At 37.9% G+C, this 24,378-nt stretch overlaps 1 protein-coding gene across 1 annotated transcript in view; it reads right to left on the bottom strand.

The window, feature by feature from the left end:
- The window catches only part of LOC138349735 (ATP-dependent RNA helicase Ddx1-like), a 28,010-nt gene extending 6,042 nt beyond the window's left edge, over positions 1-21,968 (bottom strand). Inside the window, exons 1-16 of the mRNA XM_069321143.1 lie at positions 21,835-21,968; positions 20,949-21,000; positions 18,904-19,085; positions 18,478-18,677; positions 16,287-16,529; positions 15,694-15,867; positions 15,140-15,394; positions 14,590-14,712; positions 12,001-12,201; positions 11,176-11,302; positions 8,637-8,786; positions 8,389-8,525; positions 6,328-6,429; positions 5,093-5,213; positions 2,995-3,158; positions 1,654-1,752 (exon numbers count right to left, since the gene is read on the bottom strand). Of these exons, the coding sequence (XP_069177244.1) occupies positions 3,064-3,158; positions 5,093-5,213; positions 6,328-6,429; positions 8,389-8,525; positions 8,637-8,786; positions 11,176-11,302; positions 12,001-12,201; positions 14,590-14,712; positions 15,140-15,394; positions 15,694-15,867; positions 16,287-16,529; positions 18,478-18,677; positions 18,904-19,085; positions 20,949-21,000; positions 21,835-21,844 (2,172 nt within the window). The 5' untranslated portion in view covers positions 21,845-21,968 and the 3' untranslated portion in view covers positions 1,654-1,752; positions 2,995-3,063. The remainder of the gene's footprint in view (positions 1-1,653; positions 1,753-2,994; positions 3,159-5,092; positions 5,214-6,327; positions 6,430-8,388; positions 8,526-8,636; positions 8,787-11,175; positions 11,303-12,000; positions 12,202-14,589; positions 14,713-15,139; positions 15,395-15,693; positions 15,868-16,286; positions 16,530-18,477; positions 18,678-18,903; positions 19,086-20,948; positions 21,001-21,834) is intronic.
- Positions 21,969-24,378: the final 2,410 nt, after the last annotated feature.

The following is a 24,378-nucleotide window of genomic DNA, read 5'->3' as shown; positions in this document are numbered from 1 at the left end:
AATTTACCAAGAATTTTATCGAGGGACAATTGACAGTGAGGGATGGTCGGGAAGCAAGACACGTAAGTCCTGGAAGTCAGGACATGTAGAGACAACGGTTTGGACAATAAGAAGCAGGGCAGCGCTCCATTAAGTGCCCGTGAGTTAAACGTGTATGACCAATATACAACCTCGCCAGAGCCGTTTCCCACCACCGTTTACGGTGGTAGGAGGCAGGCCACGGGAACACACTACAGTACTCTTAAGAGCACACAGTTTGTTACCAGTAACAGAAGACCAACAACCCTGACAACGGGCAAGAATGGGGAAATGAATAACTGGGTAAAAGTCATAATAAGGAATACCTTTACGGGAGATGGGACAGGTGCGGATAGCTTCCTTAGCGGCAGTGTCCGTACGCTCATTTAAGAACACACCAATATGGGTGGGAATCCAGCGAAATTCCACTGTCTTAAATCTACTGAGAAGAATGCCAATGTTGAATTTCAACTACCAAAGGGTGGACTGGATTAAAGGATTCTAGAGCCATGAGGGCACTGCAAGTGTCAACTACAAGCACACAGGAGGATTGACAGCGAGAAAAGAGTTGATGAAGAGCATAGAGAATAGCATAAAGTTCTGCCATGAAGATGCTAGTCTCCGGAGGCAGGAGACACAAAGGTGCAGTCAGGAAAAACAACAGAGTAGCCTACACCGTCTGCAGACTTAAGACCCATTGGTGAAGACGGAAATAGAGTGGAAGTGTGAAGAAAAGTGTTCAAGGAAAAGGTGATTTAGAACTGTAGGAGGGGTAAAAGTTTTAGTCATGTGGGTCAAGGCTTACAGAATTTAGGAACGGGGACCCCTCCATAGGGGCAAAGACGGAATGACACGAGGGGAAATATTGGTAACACAAACTGAAAGAGCATTTTGTAAGAGAGACAACCGTACAGAAAGAAATAGGTGGTGAAGGGGAACAGGAACCACAGGATGGGTAAAGGTCAAGGCATGACATAAGCAAGAGTGAGGGTGCTGTAAGGACCGTGCAAGGTGGAGAAGACAGTAGCGATCATGGCGATCCTGTAGAAACAGGATGCCAGTTTCAACATACAGGCTTAGGGTAGGTGTCGAAGGAAAGGTACCAGAGCCGAGCCGTAACCCAGTATGATGCAGTGTGTCCAGATGGTGAAGGGTAGAAGGAGAAGCAGACGAGTAAACAGGGCCATAATCGAGTTTAGACAGAACGAGAGAGGAATGTAAAGAGAGGAGCAGTGTTGGTAGCTCCCCAAGAAGTATGGGACATGACCTAAAGTTAGTTAAGGGCCTTAGAGCATTCAACTCGGACGTAAAAAATATGGGGCGACAAAGACAAACGAGTGTCAAAGATTAGCCCTAAAAGCTTTAGCAGATTCTTTGTACAAAAGGGGATGACCCCTGTTACCTAACAGTAAATAGGTATCTGGGAGTTAGCTGTTACAGGCTGCTTCCTAGGGGGGTGCGTGTGTGGGAGAACAAAAAATGTAGTAGTTAACCACTGAACTGCTCTGTCTCCAAATAACACCCTGGTGCACAAGAAATAAATTCTTTCCAAAAATTTTTTTTCTCTTCTTATATTGTTAAAATGCAGAGTCTGATCACGGGGAAACTAAACAAAAAATATTGTATGTGACTTACTTTAGCTGCGATGGAACTGGGAAGTTGAGCAAATTATGGGTGCTGAGCGTTGGAGCGATGGGGGTCTGTCGGCCCCGCCACCCCGTGCGACGGCAGTTGCTGCGAATAAAATGTTGCGCAATTATTTTGAAGTTTCTCATTCATTTCTTCCTTTTTTTGGCTGTAATATTATTTAAAAGTGTGCAATTTGTGGAATTTATATAATTCAAAGTATAGAACATCGCTATGCTCAAAATTATGGGCCTCATATATGCGACATATTCTACAATCAAACAGTGCTTTTGCTGTTATTACACTATATACACACATTGTATATACCCATCTACGTATGTATTCACCATAACGATCCACTATGTTGGTATGGTGAGCCCAAAAAACATGAGTGAGCTGCCACACCCTGCCAGTCCTCCCTCCCTCCTCCAACACATTACTCGCCAACATTCCTCCTCCCAAAATACTGTTATTGAGTTTTTATTTACACACGTTATGTATAAGTATGTACATGTTTTATTCATGTACATACGTACATACTTGCCATCTCCTCACCTCTCTCTCTTGCCTACTTAATGCTCTTGCTTCCCTCATCTCATCACAATCGACTTTATAATGGTCCAGGACAGATCGAAATGTCGTCGTCTATTCAATTTCCAGTGTGTGGTTTGGTCAACAATGAAATCTTCATGCAAGATCTTATAAAGAAAACCCCTAGAACGAGTTTTGCAGATACGAAAGAGTTTAAGGTGAGTAGGGGATGGTTTGAGAAATTTTGAAAAAAGACGTGGTATTCATAATGTTGTGAGGCATGGTGAGGGTGCCAGCTCAGACAAAGTAGGGACTGAAAGATTTGTTCGTGATTTTAAAGATTTTGTAGATACTGTATTGATGGATATATTCCACAACAAGTGTTTAATTGTGAGGAGACATGGCTATTCTGGAAAAAATTGCCGAAGAGGACATACATTACCCAAGAGGAGACGTCACTGCCCGGACACAAGCTAACTTGGGCTAACTTGTGTCAGGATAGGCTAACTCTTGTGCTGTGTGGCGATTTGAAAATTAAACCCTTGCTCGTGTATCATTCCGAAAACCCAAGAGTTTTAAAAAATATATAACGTGCAGAAAAACTGTGATGTAGAGTGGTTTGCCCTGCCATCAAAAAATATCTGCAAGAGAAAAGTTTGACACTAAAGGGCCTGCTTCTCGACAATGCTCCTGCTCCTCCTCCAGACTTGGAGGATGCATTGTTGGGGCCACTTTTTTTTTTTTTTAGGGATATTCCTGCATGGGCCCTAAGTTTCTGGCTAATGAACCAATGACATGAAGGAGGAGTTTTCAACCTACCTTGTGTTAGGTGTGCAGGGGTCAATAGGCTGAACATAATGTCAGGAGCAAAGGGGAACGTTTGCCTCTTCAAACACAATTGTGACCATCTTCATCTCTTCGAACTATCCTAAATGCTCTCTTCACCTGTCTGACCAAATTGGGTGTCCAGACCACCTTTGAATCTGAAATTGTAAAATTAATAGTGATTTCAGAATATTCAGTCCATTTATACTAACAAAATTATATACAGTATACTGTAATTGAAATTTTACAGAATGATAAAGGCAATTTAGTAACTTTGTTAAAATGCACATGGGGGAAATACATGAAAATAGGTTAATATGGTTTGTAAGGTTGATGGGAAATGTTTATTACTTTTATGATTTAAAAGATGTATAGCCCTGATACTCCATCCTGGGTGCATTCCACCAGGTAATGACCACAGCAAAAGTTTTCCACGAGGCTCTATTGTCACACAAACTTTTCACATTTTCAAACTTGATTCATCTTTTTCCCCCTCGTTCCAGGGGTTTTCTTTAAAAGGTCTTCATGCAAATGCCTTGGTTTCTCACAAATGATGGCCTCTGAAATGCTATCACCTGCTAACTCTTTGTTGTGTATCCAAATTAATAAAAACTTTTCAACGTCCTCAAGTGTTTGTGTTCTTTGTTTCGGGATTGTTGATATGCCTTTTGCCACTTTAACGCTCATAATGTCCTTTTTCTTAGCAAGTACAGTGCATATTGTTGACAGATTTGTTGTACTGCCTAGCTAGTTCAACAACCTGTGCACCGTTTTGACGTTTATGAATGCTCTCTTTGTTTTTCCTCTATGGTCATTCTCACATGTGTTTTCTTGGCTTGAACCTTACCACTGGCTTTCTTGGGACTCATGGCAAGATATATAATAACAAATTTTATGTTCAAATAGCCAAAAATCCCAAAACAAATGTAATGCTTTATAAAGAATTCAGGCGCGATAGTTACTAGGCAGGAGACACTGGTAAACTGAGGTGCGATCACCATGCGTCAGTAGTTAACAGATGTAATGCATTAGGCAGTGATGTGGTGGAGGCAGACTCCATACACAGGTTCAAATGTAGATATGATAGAGCCCAGTTGGCTCAGGAATCTGTACACCAGTTGACTGACAGTTAAGAGGCGGGACCAAAGAGACAGAGCTCAACCCCCCACAAGCACAACTAGGCGAGTACACACATATTGGAACTGTTCATTTAATATTTCATACTTTTTTTTTCATTCCCTCTGTATTTGTTCCCTATTTTCAATCTCTGGATTTAATCTTTCAAATGCAGCTTGCTCTTAATAAATTTATAAAAAAGGCCTGGTTCTGTTTTACAGTCAATATGTGTAGCAATAATACTTAAATATAGGTACATATTTTCCTTCCAGTACAGCATGTAGCTGTACTGCTTTAGTGATGTTTACCCTTGAATAAACCTTCTAGTTCCAATAAAGATAGAAATGCATAATCATTTATTTGCTAATTTCATCCCTTGTTCTACTAAAGAACTAACACCTTGGGAGCAGCATCATGTAGAACCTTATCACAAGAAGGCATTTTCAAGCATTAATAACTTGAGCACTTTAACCACTGCACTGCGCAAAGCGCCTTTAGGCGCTCAGAGAGTTGTGCTTTTTGTTTTTTAATTTGGCTATATTTTAATGTTTTTTAATATTTTCATTACTATTTGTGTTTTGAAATGGAAATAGTTGACTTTGGAAACATTTTGACATTAAATTTACCTGAACATTTGTAAAAATAACAAAAATATGTCCTTGACAATTGCACCAAGATGTTTTTGCCGAAAATAGGTGAGCAGTGCAAGGGTTAAACTTTGGCACAAAATTGTGCCACTTCTGTAGCCACAGTAATTAAAAGCATGCTTGTAATAACAAACACCAATGACAAATGGTTGAGCACTGTGACAGTAAGCACATCAGTGTGAAAAATGAGCAGCAAGAGCTACAAAAGTGCATGCAGAAAAGAACATGGAACAACTGGGAGTATAGTGTGTCGTGACAACATTCTCCATACAGAATAAGAACAAATAGTGTACTGCACATAAATTTTAAACACTATTAAGAAAACTTACCAACATTGGCTCTCTTTTCACCATAAATCACTTTGCCATCAAATTCATCAACTGTAACTTTCATTTCTTGATCGACCTGCTGGATGGTCACTCCCAAGTGCTCTTCAATATCAGCTAGGTACTAGTGGTTCAGATAAGAAAAAGATCACTAGTGAAATAACAAGGGTGTCAGTCACAGCCTAACATTTAATTCACATTATAAACAAAATATTTTGAATGCACTTCAGTGTAAAATGTGATTCTCAATGTAGTGATGGACCGAGGCTCTTGAAAGGTAATATTATACTGGTATTTTTCCATTGTATACATCTGTCACTACCCTACTATACTCATATGAACAAACACTGCCTAATCTTGCCAATTTCTTCCAATCATTAATTCTTTATTCTGGCTTTTCTAAAGCAATAAATTACTTGTGTAGAGGAGGAAATGTATATGTTTATCTCTCAGAATGTTCGGTAATACGTTTATTGCTTGTGATGTGTGTATGTATGTATTAACACGATGTACTGAACGGGGTGAGAATAGCTTGAGCTACCTCATCCCTTTGTGTGTATTTTACCTCAATAAACTTATTTCAATTTCAAAGCAATAAATGGTTCCTAAATCTAAAATATGGCATTTTATTACCGATTCACACTTACAGTAATTTTGCGTCCTAGGCACATGTTTTTAAATTTATGTTTGAAAGGGTAAAGGGTGCCGTTTACACTGCAGAGAGAGAGAAGCCAAAGTTTATTCAGATAGCTTGAGGAATAAGATCAGTATGACACCCAGAAGCTACAGAATATCTGTAAGGAGTGATTTGAAATACAGTAAAGAGGCCTCTGAGATAATGTAATTGGCATTATTGGTGCTGCAGAAGTATGTAGATTGAAGAATTTGTGCCATGAAGAAGTTATTTACTGTTAATACATATTTTAGGAATAGGGGGGACACATACACTGGGAGTTAAAGTGAGGAAAAAAGAAGAGATTCAAAATAGGAGGAAAAAACACATTCAAATTACAAACGCTGTTAATCACCTGGTGCACTTGCATCACTAAGGGGAAGCGCCAGAGACATACAAGTACTTTACTTCCTAATCAGAATTTATCACTTTTAGACTCTAATATTTTTTTTAATACTGTATCAGTTTTAGACTAGAGCCTTTCAAATCTTTAAGTTGGCAATGATGTTCTATATATATCAAATGTGAAAGATAAATACGACAAAAAAATCTCTTGAGGACTAACCTGTGGTTCGTTGTACCAAACGCAACAACCACCTTCCGTTGTCAACCACATGTTAAAACAGTTACGCCCACGAGTTGAACACCACTCTCCATGGTACCACACCTGAAACAAGAGAAGAATATACAAAATTGATACTCTATTTTTAAATTTATCCCTTGGCCTTTAATACTGAACCTCGTGAAAGACTTATCAGGAATGTCAAGGAACGTGTTATTTCAAGGATGTTCTTCCGAAGTCTGATTAGGGAATGGTTATAAGACAACAGGATCACAAAGAACATTGTGTGAGGAGCATGTTCTGCAATTTCCAATTTCAGATTCACTTATAAATACATGCATGACAAATATTAAAGAACTTGTTCACGACCTTCGGGAGACCAAATTGAATTATGCAGTAGCATTGAGCTCATCTTGAAAAGTACAGCAATTAACTGGAAAAAATGTAAAGACATGCAGCTAAATGGCTTCCAGAACTGAGAACCAAGAACTACTAGGAGAGGCTACCAATTAATTGGCTACTGGGGTTCAAGGTTCCCCGTGGCCCGGTCCCCAACCAGGCCTCCTGGTTGCTGGACTGGTCAACCAGTCCGTGTCCCAGCTGTTGGATACGGCTGCTCGCAGCCTGACATACGAATCAAAGCCTGGTTGATCAGGGATCCTTTGGGGGTGTTTATCTAGTTCTTTCTTGAACACTGCGAGGGGTAGGCCCATTAAACCCCTTATGTGTAGTGGAAGAGTGTTGAACAGTCTCGGGGCCTCTGATGTTGATAGAGTTCTCTCTCAGAATACTTATTGCACATCTGCTTTTCAATGGGGGTATTCTGCACATCCAACCATGCCTTCTGGTCTCGTGTGATATTTCTGTGTGCAGATCTGGAATCAGCTCTAATATTTTCCATGTATAAATTAGTATGTATCTTTTCTGCCTGTGCCCTAGAGAATATAGATTTAGGCATTTTTAGTCAGTCTCTGTAATTTAGATGGTTTATCGAGAGAATTCTGGCAGTGAAGGATCTCTGCATGCTCTCCAGGTCAGCAATTTTCCAGCTTTAAACGGGGCTGTTATTGTGCAACAGTATTCCACTCTAGAAAGCACTAGCACCTAGAAAAGTATCATCATTGGTACAGCATCTCTTGTTTGAAAGGTTCTGTCATTTTTCTTGCAATTGTGACTGCTACTTTATTGTGTTCTTTATAAGTAAGATCTTCTGACATGATTACTCCCCAATTCTTTATATTCCTTTTATGTTCTATGGTATGATTTGACTGCATTTTGTACATGGTTTCCGTTTTGATATGTTTTATTTTCCATAGCGAAAAAGTTGGAACTTATCTTCATTAAATACCATATTTTCTGTGGCCCATTGATTTACATCAGGGTATAGGTTAAATATACCAAAGCTAGAAGACAGAAAAGAGGTGATATGGTCACTACCTACAAAATTGTAACAGGAATCAATAAAATTGACAGAGGAATTCTTGAAACCTGCCATACAACTTCAAGAACACGAGCTCACAGACTTAAGCTAAGAAAACAAAGGTGATGGAAAAAATATTAGAAGTTCTCTTTTGCAAACTGTGGTAGATGGTTGGAACATGTTAGGTGGTGGTGGATGCCAAAACCATCAGTAGTTTCAGAGCTTCAAAGTACTAGGATGACTGGACACCATGAGCATAGCTCTCATCCTGCAATTAAACTTAGGTCATTTCTAGACTGACACTATTGTAAGGAGACTTCAGATTTTCCTGTTCCTTTCATACAACTGCCACATATGAAGGAGTTTTTTGGAGTGTGCACATAAGAGAGTATCCAATGGAAAAGTATTCAATGTTGCAAAAAGCTGCAACATACCATAAATTACATTATCATTCTTTCCTCTTTAAATATTAACCAAGCTACAACAAAAGTCTACATGTGAGACTTTACACAGGTTACTTAGGTTTAAGGAATTCATCTTTACAATAGTGAAAATAAGGACAGCGAAAGCCAATGTAAAATAATGTCAAGTCAGGGGCTATTACCAGTTAATAAAGAATGCAAGTATTGGTTTAAAACTCTAACCTTCTCTGGCACAGCAGCAACAAGGGAGATAGCTAGACCCATTCTCTCTGCTCTACCCACACGCCCAATACGATGAACATAGTTGCTCTTCTCATCTGGCAGTGTCACATTGACTATAAATGGCAGTCCTCCAACATCTGCAGCAAACATTTGGATGTTTTAACAATATCCTCATATCCTCAGGCATCTTTTAAAATATAGAGAATTTCCCCAAGAGAAAACCAATGCATGCAACGAAAAGAACTTACCAATTCCTCGAGCAGCTACATCAGTGCATATAAGGAACTTCACTCCACCATCCTTAAATTTTTGGAGATTCGCTTTGCGTTCATTAGGCTTGCGGTCACCATGGAGACACACACACGAATATGGATTGCCTCTGTTATTGGCCCCTCCTCCTGTTAAAAGTTTTGGGGCAGTCAGGGTTTAGTTTAGCACAATGATAAAGGATGACAAATGTTCCTATAAATCAACTACAGTATTTTAATTAAATGAAGCACTAATCTCATACCACTCTATGGGCTCCATAGGCTCAATTTTAATTATACTATATTTCATGAGACTATGTATTATGAGGAATATTTAACCTCACTAATCAACCAAGGTCATTTCATCAGCAGTATACATCAACAAGGACCAATTTTATGTATAGCCTAAGATTTTAAACTCCAGCAGGTAGAGGGGCTTGCATCTGCTTCCTCACACCACAAGTAACCAGATGCCATCTTGGGGAAAAATCATGGGCACTCCTGGCTGTGAGGGGCTCAGTAGTGAAAGAGACCATGAATGGTGCATACAGTGGTAGTTCACAACACCACCATGAAGCTTGTGCCTACAGCATCACTTAATAACATCGAAATAACTTAATTTAACAATGATCGTGTTATATAGATGATCCTGACAGTGTTAAAGACTTTGTACAAGGTTCAGATATCAGTGAATCCAATGCTGGCTATGACATTTACAGTAAGAGACACAGCCACAGGTTAGTGCACCTATGCATCAGTAATGGGACCTCATGCTCCTTTAGAAAAAGAACATGTGAAAAATTATTCATATTCAGGATTTATTGACCAGGTTTCTCATAAGAGCACTGTTTTGGCTAGTGCTGTAGTGCATCAGGTGGCACTTTGCTTCGTCATGTGCCAGCAGCAAATGAGCATGTGGGACTATGCTGTGGTGGTATCTACATTAAAAGAATATCATCCACTGGAACTGCTTAGTGGTTCATAATATTGCATTAAAATGTAGGTATACACACATAATGTGTATATACATTGTAATAACTGTACAAATAATACATATTAGTGTTCAAAGAATATAATAGTGTGCATATTAGTAACAAATACATGTGTATTTGTATTTATTATACATGGGTATGTGCAAGATACCCATGTATCTTGCCTTACGGCTACCGTGTGTTGGTTCCCAGGATTAAAGTCCTTGCGGGCTTGGTCTCCGAACAGGACTCTTGGTTGGTGGTCCGATCAACCAGACTGTTAGATGCAGCTGCTTGCAGCCTGACATGCAAATCACAACCTGGTTGATTAGGTATCCTTTGGAAGTGTTTATCATTATGACCTCTTATGGTGTTCTTTTGAATACCACAAGAGGTCATAATGTGTTACCATTCTTGATGAATATGGAATTCCAGAAATCATGGCCTGGCACAAAGTGCACGAACTGTCTATGGCTACTTCAAAAGTCCAGAGGTTAATTTCACTCATGTCATTGATGTCATCTGTGAAAGTTCCATCTCTCTTGCACAGGGGTCCCAATACTAGATGTACAATAGTACATTCTGCGTACATTCATTCTGAGCAATAATTCAGCAGTAGTTTGCAGTATATAAATAATAAAATAATACTAACAGCCCAATGCATCATTGCCCTTGAAAAACTATGGTAAAAGCATTCAAAATATGAATAAAATGTATTATGTTCAATGCGTGCTGTTACAACTTCATGTAAAATATGCAGGGCTAAGCTGAATTTGGATCACTGGTTACTAGATTACGACGCCCAGAAAGGGAGCCGATCGGCCGAGCGGACAGCACGCTGGACTTGTGATCCCGTGGTCCCGGGTTCAATCCCGGGCGCCGGCGAGAAACAATGGGCAGTGTTTCTTTCACCCTATGCCCCTGTTACCTAGCAGTAAAATAGGTACCTGGGTGTTAGTCAGCTATCACGGGCTGCTTCCTGGGGGTGGAGGCCTGGTCGAGGACCGGGCCGCGTGGACACTAAAAAGCCCCGAAATCATCTCTAAGATAACCTACCAGAACTAATTAGTGGATCATATTAGTGTATGTAGATATACTGTACATAGAATGTGTATGCAATGCGATAATAGCAAAAACCAGCACATTTTATTGTTCATAGAATATAATACTGTGTGTGTATATTAGTGATACAAATGTGTATTTATATTCTGCATGTTATATTATATAAATTTCTTAGGTTAAACACTGTTGCATAATATAGCTGCAAAATACCAGTGAATAAAATCAGTAACACTAAAATAATGTAAATGTATTTTTGGCAACTCATGTCACCCAGGGAACCTTTATGCCTGGTAATCTCATCCACCAATGTCTCCAAATTGTGCCCGAGATATTTCTTTTTTCGACCACAGCCAAAGTAAACTAAATGTTAATTATTATTTTTCAGTGATTATTTTAACGTTAAAGAACTTTTTTTTTCACACCATGGAGTTGTTACTAGTATAAGTAACAGGCACACAGTGTAGGGGTTTAATCTATTTAAAGATTTACAAATTCAAGACACCTACCAATTTGATTAAAATAGCGCTCTAAATTGTCACAATCCAACTGAGTGCGGCAGAATATTAGTGCTTGATCCATTTTGTGTGTGTCAATAGCCTTAATGCAGTACTCTCCTTTCAGCAGCTTCACTGCCTCAATGTCTCTGAAAGGAGAAAAAACAAAACAGCAATGAATGTAAAGAAATGCCTCTTTCCGGTAGATGTCCAGTGGCCCTCCTGAAGCTATCTCACCGAAATTGCTCCGTGCAAGTGGATCACACCAGTCACGGAATTTGTTTGGACATGATTCGATACTCAATAATGCTATACAGTATTCATAATCCTATATATTCATGATCATAATGTTAAATTCAAGCTATTATTAACTACTGGAAAATATTATCAAGTATTGCATTATTGGGAGAGTGAGTACTACATAATACTGTAATCTCAATGCTAGAAGGGTATGAGATTAGCGCTGCAATTGAGTGGTGGACCGGAGCACTAAAGTAGCAATCACCAATAGAACAACAGCAACAGAACTGAGTAGGGAAGTTAGTTGAAGGCAGGGGCCAGGCCAACTGGTCGTGCCGATCGGTACTAATGCTTAAGTACAAGCCAGCTTAAGTGAACCTCAAAAAATATTCATAGCTCATAATGTGAAGCAGCATATTACAAACCATTAAAATTGGCAAATGGTATCTAAATACATATCTGAACAAGCTAAAGAAAAATTCTGGAAACCAAACTGAAAAGCATAACAAATTAAAACATTAGAAGCACTTACACTTACAGTACTTTAAAAAACTAAGACACATTCTCAAATATTAACTGTAAAGCTTAGCCTTGCACTTTTATTTGCTTACCAGGTGTATTGTTCCCAGGTCGTACGCCATCCTTAACATGCACGCCATCAGTCTGCAGATGGCGACGAAGATTGCTCCAGCTACTATCCATTCTGGGATCAATGGTTACAACAACGTGGTGGACAGTCTCGGGCACAGCATCTTCCCCTTTAAGATCTACCCAGGTCGGGAAGTGCATCAAACGTTCCTATGTAAAGTTTTTCTATAGTAAAATTCACTGGTCGGAGCAAAATTATTTTAAGGTATTGAAATATCTGTACTCTATTTGGAATTCAGAGGCTCTAATATCAAGAAAATATTCTTGGTAAAATTATTATTTTTTTCTTCTTTTTACAAATTTTTTGTACATCTCTTATTTATAGACACTAAATTAAAAACCAAAATTAAAAAAATATTATACGATAAAAGTTTTGGCTTCAACATGTACACCCTTATTTAACAGACTAGTAGCTACCAATTCTTTCAAATAATCTGCTATAAGAACTGACATAACAATGATTAGCAATACAGTACATTATATTCATACTGTACCATTTACAGACAATTCTATTTTATCAGTTAATAATAACATTTAAATACAAAATATAGCAAGTACTGTACTTCTGTTCATTTTTTAAGTAATCTGCTTTAAATACATTTTCCATCTCCTTAATACAATCAAGCAGAATTTCAACATTTTTCTACATATTTCTGGAATAAATAATTTAAATTGACTTAAATAGTGCATTGCAAGTGCATCGTTAGGTGCAATGCACTTGCACCATCCACACACAGGATTCTTAAGTTCAGTGTCTAATATCAGACAAGCTTGCTCCACTACCACTATGTTCCACTTTCACGAGGTTGGAAGGCATCAACACCAAGAAAACATGGAGGCGTATATGAAGAGATAAAACTTGTTACACATATTACACAATAAATTAACCATACTTTTCACAAAACACAATCACAGAACATGAATGACCACACACACCAGTAAATCAATAGCAGCAATGATCCACAGTAGTGCTTAAGTAGGTATACAGAGCTCCTTGTGAGATGCCAATTACTGCAGAAAAACAACAACACAAACTTCCTCTTCACAGGAAGATGATGGGATGATATGCAACCCGTCCTCTTAAAAATAACGTCACTTTTCGCTCGTATACGCGCTATGGCCAAAAGTGGACGTAATTTGAAATGAAATTAACTCACAAAAGTGACGTACTGTCCTGTTTTCTGTTTGAGTCGTCCGGCTTACTCGGTAAGGTTAGAAGAGGAGACTTTCAATTAACGTTTTTCATAACGTTTTGAAACTTTATGAGAATTTCCTGCCCACCTAACCTACCAGAGGACCCTTAACTTACTGTTGTTGAAAAAAAAAAAAAAATCCCAAATTTTCATTTTTTTTTTTCATTTTCATATAACTGTACGTCCACTTTCGGCCATACGGGCAAACGGCCAAAAGCGACATTTTTAAGAGGACAGGTTGTGAAATGAGGGAAGAGAGGGAAGGAAGTAGCTGCACTGATGCCTTAAAGTCCTCAAGTGAAATCTGCATGGAAATTGGTAATGATGCTGCTCCTCTGTGAAAGGTTCTCAAAATTAAGTTTCTATAGCTCTTAATGACAGCTTTAAAGCAGGTGGATGAAATGTAACATGCCAGAGTTTTGTCATCATCATCCTACAGGCTCACCATAGCCCGTGCTGCTTGGGACTTTTTGTTCCAAGTAGCGAATCTTGAACATCAACATCATCATCCATACTTGGGTGAAACATATGGAGTTGTAGCAGTGTGCGAGGGCTGAGATATTGTGCAGCTGAAAGCTTTACTGTGGATAGTAGAAGACTTGAAAATGAGTAAACTGAAGCAAACTGTAGTAGAAAGGATGACGAGTGTGTGATGTAGGAAGTACAGTACTAGAATCTGTCGTTTAAATATTTGATGCGTGTAATTGGAAAAAAGTTTCATGCAAATAAGATTGAGCAAAGACAGAACTGAGGGAAGGAAATTGACTGGTGGAATGTAAACCGTGCCTATAGTAAAAGCAACATACTAAATATTGTACTATATTTACTATGATATTATCTTTTCTTCTATTTCTTTCAGGTAACACATTTTCAGCAGCCTTCCAACATGAATAGTAAAGCTTTAAACTACTGAATCTCTCACCTTCACCACTTCTGCAATTACATTCATAAAGTCTGATACACAAATTCCTAACATGCACTTATGATTCAATCTACAGTATTTCCACATTGAAAAAGAGAGCATTAAGTAACTTTGAAGTATTAAAGACACAATGTCATATTATATATATAAAATATGTACACCTAACCATTAATAAAATGTCACCCTTGTACAAAATATTCTTTATGGAAACTAATTGATACATTAGACAACATTCTTTCCACTCCATATATGCTTGGAACACACTAGTCATGCTATTCACTTTGTTAATTTTCACTTGATTATTATATAGTATACCATAATCTAAGATAATTCATAATCCTTAGTCTTAAGACATTGCACCGTTGAGAAGGCACAATTTTCCTTAGCAAACAAGTGTTACCAAATAAGGGTTCAGAAACTTACTGCCATGCGCTTCACTTCAAAGGAATGTAGGGTGGCAGAACAGACCACCATCTGGAGTCTCTTGCCTTCAGATGTGATTTTGGGTATGGAGTTGTAGATGTTATTGATGAGAAGCTCATGCCCCTGCAATACCAGTACACTTGTATACAAGATAAAGTAATTACATGAAACAAAATATGGCAAGAAATTTAATGCAATAAATGAAAGTCAACAAAATACAGTAATGCATCAAGTTACCTTATAAATAAATCAGCTGTATATTTAAAGTCATTTAAAAAATATGACCAACCTTTCCAGGATGAAATCTATAAAAGTTGCCCAACTCTCAAGTGCCCATTTACTGATAGCCAAAGACGCACATTAAGGAAATGTGTAAATGTTCCACGAGTAGTTGACTTAATACAAGAAATCGGGTAGTCAAGAGTTCTTAGTTTTTTTTCTAATTCATAAGGCAAGCTGATGATACAGTACTTGAATTTATATCAGGTATTCCTACATATTTACTACCAAAATATAAAAAGTACTTTTCCTTGGATAAAATCAAACTTACCTGTTTAAGAAGTCCATCAGCCTCATCCAACACAAAGAATTTGCAAGACTGGAGAGAGAGTTGTCCTGTATTAATAAGATCTTCCAAGCGTCCTGGAGTACCGCAAACAATATCCACACCTGCATTGAGTGCTGCTATTTGCTCCTTCATGGGTATACCACCAACAACAAGAAGGTCACGAACCACTGGATTATCTAGATGCTTACGAAACATTTGAACCTGTTTTAGGGTCTGTTCTGCGAGTTCTCTTGAAGGCTGTTAAATGATAAAAACTTTTGTTTGCATTAAAAAAAAAAATGGTCTGCTTTTGGAACTTGCCACTTCTATCTAAACTGTTTAACAATTCACATAGCACAACATACTACTTTTAGTTTGAATCTTCATATTGTATGTATCCAGGATTTAATGAACAGGTTAGTTTAAAAGCAACAGTGATGTAAAAATGAATCTGTACCGAACTGTATAGATTATATTGTTAGACATCCATCCAGCAATCAATATAAACCAGATACTGGACAAGTAAATACAGACCAGTCACGTGTTACCATTCTTACCTCAATAATGACAGCGTGTGGAGCATTGTTCTGAAGCTTTTGTGGCTTGTCTCCACCTCCCTTCACACCTGAGTTCACAGTACAGTCCTTGCTGGCCTGAGACACTGCTACGTATCCCGCTTTAGGTGGGTGCTTGAACTCTGTTGCACCAAAATTGAAAGACATCTCTGCATTCTGGAAATCACATAAATTGCTATCATCTGTAACTTTCAAATATCATTAAATTCACTGAAGTTATTCTTGCACTTTATTGAAATTAGAGAGATTTGAGTAAAGAACCAACAGTTAAAAACCGATAGAAAATTCAATAAGAAATTTACTTATTTGTATTAATTTTCTTAATGACCTAGATCATAAATATGATCCAAATTTTGGAGGTGTCACTGTATATATACATGACCACTATACACTTTTGAAATACACCAAGTCCAAATACTGTGACAAATGCATAACAAACCAACAAAAAGAAAAAACTGGGCAAATTTCAGTCTGCCTTAGACCATATCTATAATTAATTAATATCATCATCCAATTATCCACCACTGCTTAAAATACACAACTAACATGAATAATGCATGTACTATACTACCAACCTTCAAAACTACAGCTGGATGGAAGACAGCATTCTTGAATTCACTTCGTAATGTGAAAGCTTTACCTAAATCAGTGCCATTTTTGCTGTAATGCATCTCCATGGCATCCAGGTTGAGATAGCAACCAATGACATCCCTGAGGCCAAAAGATTCACCATAATCGTCAAACTGCTTGCAATTAGACTTTTTTCCAGTGCCTCCAAATCCAAATCCCGATTTACATGTTCCAAGATCTAATGCTGCCTGAAAATATAAGTTGTTTTGGTTGTGAATATAAAAAATATTATTGCATAAAGGCAATTGATAAAATATAACATCTCCCAATGCAGGTGAAAATACAGTACAAACTACAGCAAGCCTTTGCTTCTTGAAGTTTTGAAAGCATTAAATTCGCCTAACATGAGGTAGGTACTTTATTACAAATACGCAAGTAATGGTTTACTCAGCACAAATTAACGTTTTAATTTGTTTTACCAACTTTCTGCATTAAATTCTTGCATAATTATCTTTTCCAAATGGACTTCAATGCCTGTTCCTTCCACTCCCCCTTCAAAAAAATAAAAATAAAATATTTACTCACTTTCATTACCATTTTGGAAACAATGGCTGTTTCCAGGATGGAGGTGTCAAACAGTTGGGTTTAACTTTACCAGTGTTCTCTTTGGCGTGTAACCATGTTTAATAAATGATATTCAATAGACCAAAATCAAGTCATTTTCCAACCCGTTCTCGCACTTCCTTAAGTCAATATTGACTTATTAAATACGTGCATATGTGACACACTAATTTATTGTGAATATTTTAGTTTACCTTGAAAAGCTTCATAGAAAACACCTACCTTACCTAACCTTCTTAGTATGTTAAGATAAGCATCTTATTGCTTCGTAATTACAAGTCATTTTCTGATATGCAGAGTGCAGCTGCATTTCCCTCGACTATGCCTCGATTCGTCTGACTTCATCAAATATTTGTACATCATCATCAATGGATGTGCTAGTCGATGCATTCAAATATGGTGCCGACTTTCCTGGCAGTTGTGTTGATTTCAAGGATTGAATTTGTTGGTTAATATGGAGAGTTTGGGGCAAATGCTGCCTGGAAGTTTTGTATGGAGAGGCTTGCAGCTATTATAACAGTTTACAATCTTAAACTTGTTTTCATGAAATTTGCTTATATAAAGCAAGGGCTTACTGTATTATTATTGTTATTATTATTGTTACATGAAGATGAAAATACACATGAAAAAATGCAATCTCTAGAACAAAAGGAGTTGTATATAAGTAAATAAGGTTGATTATGATATGACTACTTGTGAAAACTTCACTACAAAATCATACCTACCATAGTACCAGTTCTGAAGCAATTCTATGAATACCATTTTGAAAGATTAATGCAGAAAACTGGCCCTTAGGTTATGTTTTTGGGAAAATATGCACAAGATTTGATTTAAGAAGTCGCTAGAGAACTACACTGCCCCATTTAAATTTAAACTCTTTACACCATAGTAACTTGTGTAATATCAAGTTGATAGGTAATGGCATTAATAAGATATTCAGCCCATTCACCTGTTTTAATAGTACTTATAGGAAGGATGAGGATGATTATACATGTACATATGGGCCAATAGGCTTTCTGCAGTTACCTTCATTCTTATATACCGATGTACAACACAATTAGAAAGTAGAAATTGATATGTTTTCTATTTTCTAATAGTATTTATGATAAATACTATTGAATTTTCACAAACCGAACACCATTTTCTACTTGTGCTGCAAAGACAAACTATCCTAACCTAACCTTCCTAGGACAAATCCGCTATTCAAGGCATAATATAGTATATATGCTCGCTATACTAGGCCTAGGAATATTTAAGTTTGTTTTTTAGCTAAATTTTTTATCTATAAAGTGAATAGTACAAAGTTCTACTATCTAATTGCTTATTATGTCAATGCCTTACAGCAAAAATTTGTACTATGGTGCACAGTCACAAAAACTACTATCTAAACAGGATGGGTTGGATATGGAACAGAAACCATTTAAAAATATATAATATAATCCAGTAAAAGTCATAACTAGGTATTCACACTGGGAATACAGTATAGTACAGTATTACCATTTCTACTGAACTATAAAATGTTCAGCAGCAGCTAAAAGAAATTGGAGGAACAAAGGTGCCAGCAATACTGCCTACCTGAGGAGTTGCCCACCCGACACGACACAACCCTTCATCCGACACAACGGCTTCATAGTAATATTTTCCCTTGCCAGTGACACCCTTGGTGCAACGGGCACCCTGCCATGTTTTAGGATCCCGTGACTGGCACCGCAAGCCATCAGGTGTCACAGCCATTCCTGCGTCACGGTCAAAGAAGCTCATCAACCAGAGAGGAGCTATTTTGCAAAAAGAAAAAAGAAAAGAATAATAACAGTATAATATTAGAGTAACAACATTTATAATAATACTATTTATATTAATACTATTTATATTAAAATTTATGTACAGTACTAGTATATGCATATTTATATTTATGTATACTAAAAGCATTTATAATAATAATTTTCAGATATCAAGTACAGTACTGCAATAAACAGGCACAAAAGAGCAATGGACACTTGCATATTTCTTTAGTAACTTTTGAAGTCTTGCCAAGCTGAATATCCTTAAGTGATTCCCAGACAATTTGTAGGATGGGAAGACAGAAAGCACCAGTCTTGCCACTGCCTGTTTCAGCTGCCATGAGCACATCCCCACCTCCCAAAATAAGTGGGACTGCCTCATTCTGGACATCCGTTGGCAACCTAAGAATGAATGTTACAATAGATAATGAGTTTACTATTTTGCAAGCTTTGGGCTAACATTTCCTGTGTCCACCTAGATGATTACAATCTTTTATACTTAATGATTTCTAAAATTACTAATTAATTAATGAATGTAATTAAATGTTTGTGTTAGTTCTAGATATACCTGAAGAGTCTATAATTTACCCTTAAAAATTTGCAAACATTTAAAATCCAAAAACTTATAATCCGGCTTGAATTATGACGAAAAGCGAATCAGACCAAAAATCATTCAGTTCAGTGAAGATGCGGTTGATCTACCAGAAACCTCCTGCTCAGAAATTAGCGAAGTAATGAGCAGAATAAAGTACCACATGACAGACTGGCGAGGAAATTACAAGCACATGCAATAAATAGTAGAATACTATACTAGGACGAATAAAACATTGGTTAAAACACAGTTAAGGGTCATCCTTAATAGAAATGATTTCAACTGGAGAAATCTTGAGTACACTGTACTGCAGGGTTCCATATTGGGGCCAACCCTTTTTGTCAAATACATCTATGACAAATGAGAATACAGTATTACAAACCACATTATCAAATTTGCACATGACCAAGATCTATGGTGAAGTGGGAAGTAAAAATTATAATTGAATTAAATGGAGAAAAGAAAAAGATTAAATGAAATCCAAAAGTGGTTGGAAGACTGTCAAATACTTTTTAATATTGAAAAATGCAAGACTTGCATGCGAGGCATAATGCACATCACAACTACAAAATCAACATTATTTTGCAGCAGATTGATGAAGAAAATGACAGAGTCAGAGCCCACTGATCATTGAAAGTTGCACAAGTGGGAACTCCAGTATTAAACTTCTCCAAGTTTTGTGCCAGAAGATGTACACATTGCTACCGACAGATTGAGCTGCATAGACTACTGTACACTACACAAGTTTGGTTACATAGCGGGTACAGGAAGACTTGCAAAATTTATACCCAAGTACCATGTTTACAAGCATGCAAAAAGACGATTAGTGAAAGTCAGCATGTACCTGGTGCACAGAATGCAAAAGTTACCATGTGTACTACTGTATTGAGTGCTTCAATGAATTTACTCATGAAGTACTGAGAGAGTATTATGGTGTAAGTACATTGTACATTGTCTCACATTATTTCAAGAGTATGTGAGACAGTAAATATTAGTGAAAATTTAACATGTAATATTGACCACTTTTTTGTGGACACATTAGTGACACTTATTATCATTATTAAAACATTACACATGTTCTACTGTGTACACGAAAACATAAATAATAGTATTATTCAATAAAAATCACAAGAAAAGTATCTGTGGCAACTCGCGGGTCTTGAATCACCCAAGAGATCAGCTTCGAGTCACTCCTGCACATGTGCTCAACATCTTGTGATGACATTGTGACAAATTAGATTTTGTAATTGTTTTTCCATTTACATGATCAGGGAGGCAATTTTAACATTAAAAAAAAAATTGGGTATAATTTTTGTTGTGCACCATGAAGTTATCATATTAAACAGCTGCACAGTACATGGGCTCATTTCTTAGACAAGTATGTATAATACAAGTATGTTTAGGGCAAGTATTCACAAATGAAAACATTAAAAAAAAGTTAATATTGCAACCATACTAGTTTTCCATGCAATACAATTTACTTTAAATCTCTCTATAGTATTTACAGGGAATATACAGTGCATAATCATATCATACCATACCCAATGAAGAGCAAATAAAACTACTAGTCCATTTCAATTATTATTTACCAACTATATTTACTCCAGTACAGTATTTGAAACACTTTATTGAGTACAGCGTTACATAATGTACAAGAGAATCAGCAAACTTACGTCCAATCCATCTCTTCTACAGCCTTAGCTATTTCTGGGAGTACACCCATTTCTGAAAAATGAATATTATATAAATTTCATAAGCCAAAGTAATTGGTTAGTAACAAAACTTTTAATTATCTTGTTTTAGACTTATGAGGAGGGGGTAGCATTAGCCCAGAAGAAAAAATGCAAAACTATTGTATTGTTCTAGCAGGTTATAGGTATAAAAAAAATAAAACCACTACAATATTCCATTCATTGCATCATTCAAACTATGTAAATATAAAAAAAGACATGCACTCATCTCTCACTCTAAGCAGTATCCAACTGCTTTTTAAGACCTGTATACAGTGCTATCTCATGAATTGTCCACCATAATCAAATACTGTACATGCACTCCATCCTTACAAACTGCTTCCACCCAGCCACTATTTCCATAACCCATTTGCTGATCACACTCATTTCCTGCTTCCTCACTAAGTTTGCCCCACTATCATCTTGGTCCTATTCTCCTATCCTGTCAGGGCGCCTGACAGCTGGGTGGACAGCGCTTCCGATTCGTAGTCCTCAGGCTCCGGGTTCTATCCCCGGTGGAGATGGACACAAATGGGAAAAATGTTTCTTTCACCCTGATGCCCCTGTTACCTAGCAGTAAATAGGTACCTGGGAGTTAGACAGCTGCTACGGGCTGCTTCCTGGGGGTGTGTAACAAAAAGGAGGCCTGGTCGAGGACCAGGCCGCGGGGATGATAAGCCCCGAAATCATCTCAAGATGACCTCAAGATATCCCAACATCTCAAGACCTCAAATTCACACCAACACACACTTGCTTATCTATTATCTACTACTGCATTTATTTTTTTACTTGCTACTATTATCCATTCATTCAACACGCCCAAACCCACCTCGGTACATACTCTGGGATCCTTTGCTCCATCAGCTTTTCCATATTTTTTTTTTTTTTTTGAGAAATATACAAGAGTTGTTACATTCTTGTACAGTCACTAGTACGCGTAGTGTTTCGGGCAGGTCCCTGGAATACGATCCCCGCCGCGTAGAATCGTTTCCACAACCAAGTACCCATTTTACTGTTGAGTTAAACAGAGGCTACAGTTAAGGATTTGCGCCCAGTAAATCCTCCCCGGCCAGGATACGAACCCATGACAAAGCGCTCGCGGAACGCCAGGCCACTACTGGAACTCACTCCCTAACGAATTGAAAAGCTGTCCAACATTTGCCTTATTCAAAACTAGAACCAAAAAGTACCTAATATCATTTTCATAGTTTCCTACCTAGTGCTTTAAACTCGCACTGCATCTAGTGCTACCCAATCCCCCAATATATGTACCTAAGCCATACAACTCTACCATTGTAACCATTGCTATCACCTTATATCATGGTTGTTATATTGAACGCATATTTTACTGCATTATAGTTTAAAATAATCCTCAAATTATGCTACAATGTACCTGTTGATAACTCTCAATTTTTACATTAATGTATATACTAATCTTAGTCAAATTTTTTTACTGACTAATTTTTTTTTCCATTTTGATAGAACTTACCTACGTAAAATTATCTGTTAGTTTAAGGACCCGAAACGCTATGCGTGCTAGTGGCTTTACAAGAATGTAAAAACATTTAATACTATGTACTCTCATCAACCCAATGTACCTTCTTGTATATAAATAAATAAATAAATATGCTATAACCAACTAAGAAACCCAACAACCCAAAGTTCATGACACAACACTGGATGATGTTAAATATTTGCATTCAATTGACAAGATATTGCTTAATTTAATGACAAATTAAGTTATTTTAACTTAATGAAGTGTGAACATTTATGCTTTATAATAACTGTTAACGTCCATGATGACATTGTTCAGAACATTATTCTCCACGAGTGCAGAATCCACGACGATCACTTCGTGACGCCGGAAGGGTCCTCGGCGCTCCTCTTGTCTTCAAAACAAGACTTCCCGTCACTTTCCACGCTATTTCCGTTTCCGTCTCTCCACGGTACTCCTCGAGCGCCCAATTCTCAAGAACAGTCTTATAGGATGTCAGCCGGTTCCCAGCTCCTTCCTACACGCCTTCTACAGCTCTAAACTCTTCAGTTTTGCCATTTAGAGCTGTATGTTTACCATGAGATTTATAAGCTTATAGCTGTCTTATTGTAACCTTTACCTCAGACGACCACAGCCAGACAGTAAGAAAGGCAACCAAGGCCGTCTCGGGGTACTAGAGAACATCTATAACGACGGGATAACATAATACATTAACTCTCACCACGTCAAGTCTGTCACGTGACACCAGACTCTGATGTTGATGCCTCTCGTCGGTCTTGCCTCTCAAGTCTTCCTACTTGAGCACCTGTACACTGAACATTGCTACCTTCAACACTGCCAGTGTATCCTCATGATGGATATATAGGGGTTCACAACTATAGTCACTCGATGTGCATGGCGTCCACTACCAACTGTTGGATGAGTATGGGGTCCACTACCCCCCACATCTGTGCGGTAGTGGACTCCATACCAATACTGTGGATGGTAGTGGATCCCATACCCATCCTATGGGCGGTTGTAGGCCCCTTACCTATCCTACAGGTTGTAGTGGGCCCCATATCCAGTAGTGGATATGGGGTAGTAGATTGTGTGCTACGCAATCCCCAAATATATATACCTAAACCTTACAACTTTACCATTAAACATTGTTGTCATCGTATATGTGGTATCAGTGTGCTTTAATGTGCCTACTAATCTTTGTCATATTATCAGTCAAGCAATCAGTGCTTTCAATCAAAGCTTTCAATGTGCTGTAATGTACTTATATTTATATATATGTCTGTATTTAAATAAAAATAAATAAATTTCCACCCTGCGGGCGATAGTGGACCCCGTGCTCATCCTGTGGGCATTAGTGGACCATATATCCATCCTCTTAGCAGTAGTGGACCCCATTACACAGAAATCACAATAGCGTGATGCATCAAATGAACAAATCCACAAGGGCCGTGACGAGGATTCGAACCTACGTCCAAGAGCATTCCAGACGCTGCCTTAATCAACTAAGCTACGACATGATCAAAAGAATTGCAACCAGAAGTTTTACTGAATTTACTTGGATCCTACAGCCTCTCCGAGACACAAACCAGGATTTTACACAGTTCATGCACTCCAGCTATGTCAAAAGGCAACTCTACCCCATACCCGTTCTGTAGGTGGTAGTGAGCCCCATACCCATCCAATGGGCGGTGATTCCTATACCCACCCTGTGGGCAGTAGTAGACCCCATACCTATCCAGCTGTGGTAGTGGACCCAATACCCACCTAACAGTTGTAAGTGGACCCCATATCTATCCTTTTGGGTGGTAGTGGACCTCAAACATCGTGACTTCTTGTGGACCTGTTTGCAGTAGTGTACCCTATAGATATTCCAACGTC

This window comes from Procambarus clarkii, chromosome 9 (assembly GCF_040958095.1).
Source record: "Procambarus clarkii isolate CNS0578487 chromosome 9, FALCON_Pclarkii_2.0, whole genome shotgun sequence".
Classification (NCBI taxonomy): Eukaryota; Metazoa; Arthropoda; class Malacostraca; order Decapoda; family Cambaridae; genus Procambarus; species Procambarus clarkii.
The sequence above is the reverse complement of the archived record's forward strand: the minus strand, read 5'-3'. Positions and strand labels throughout refer to the sequence as shown.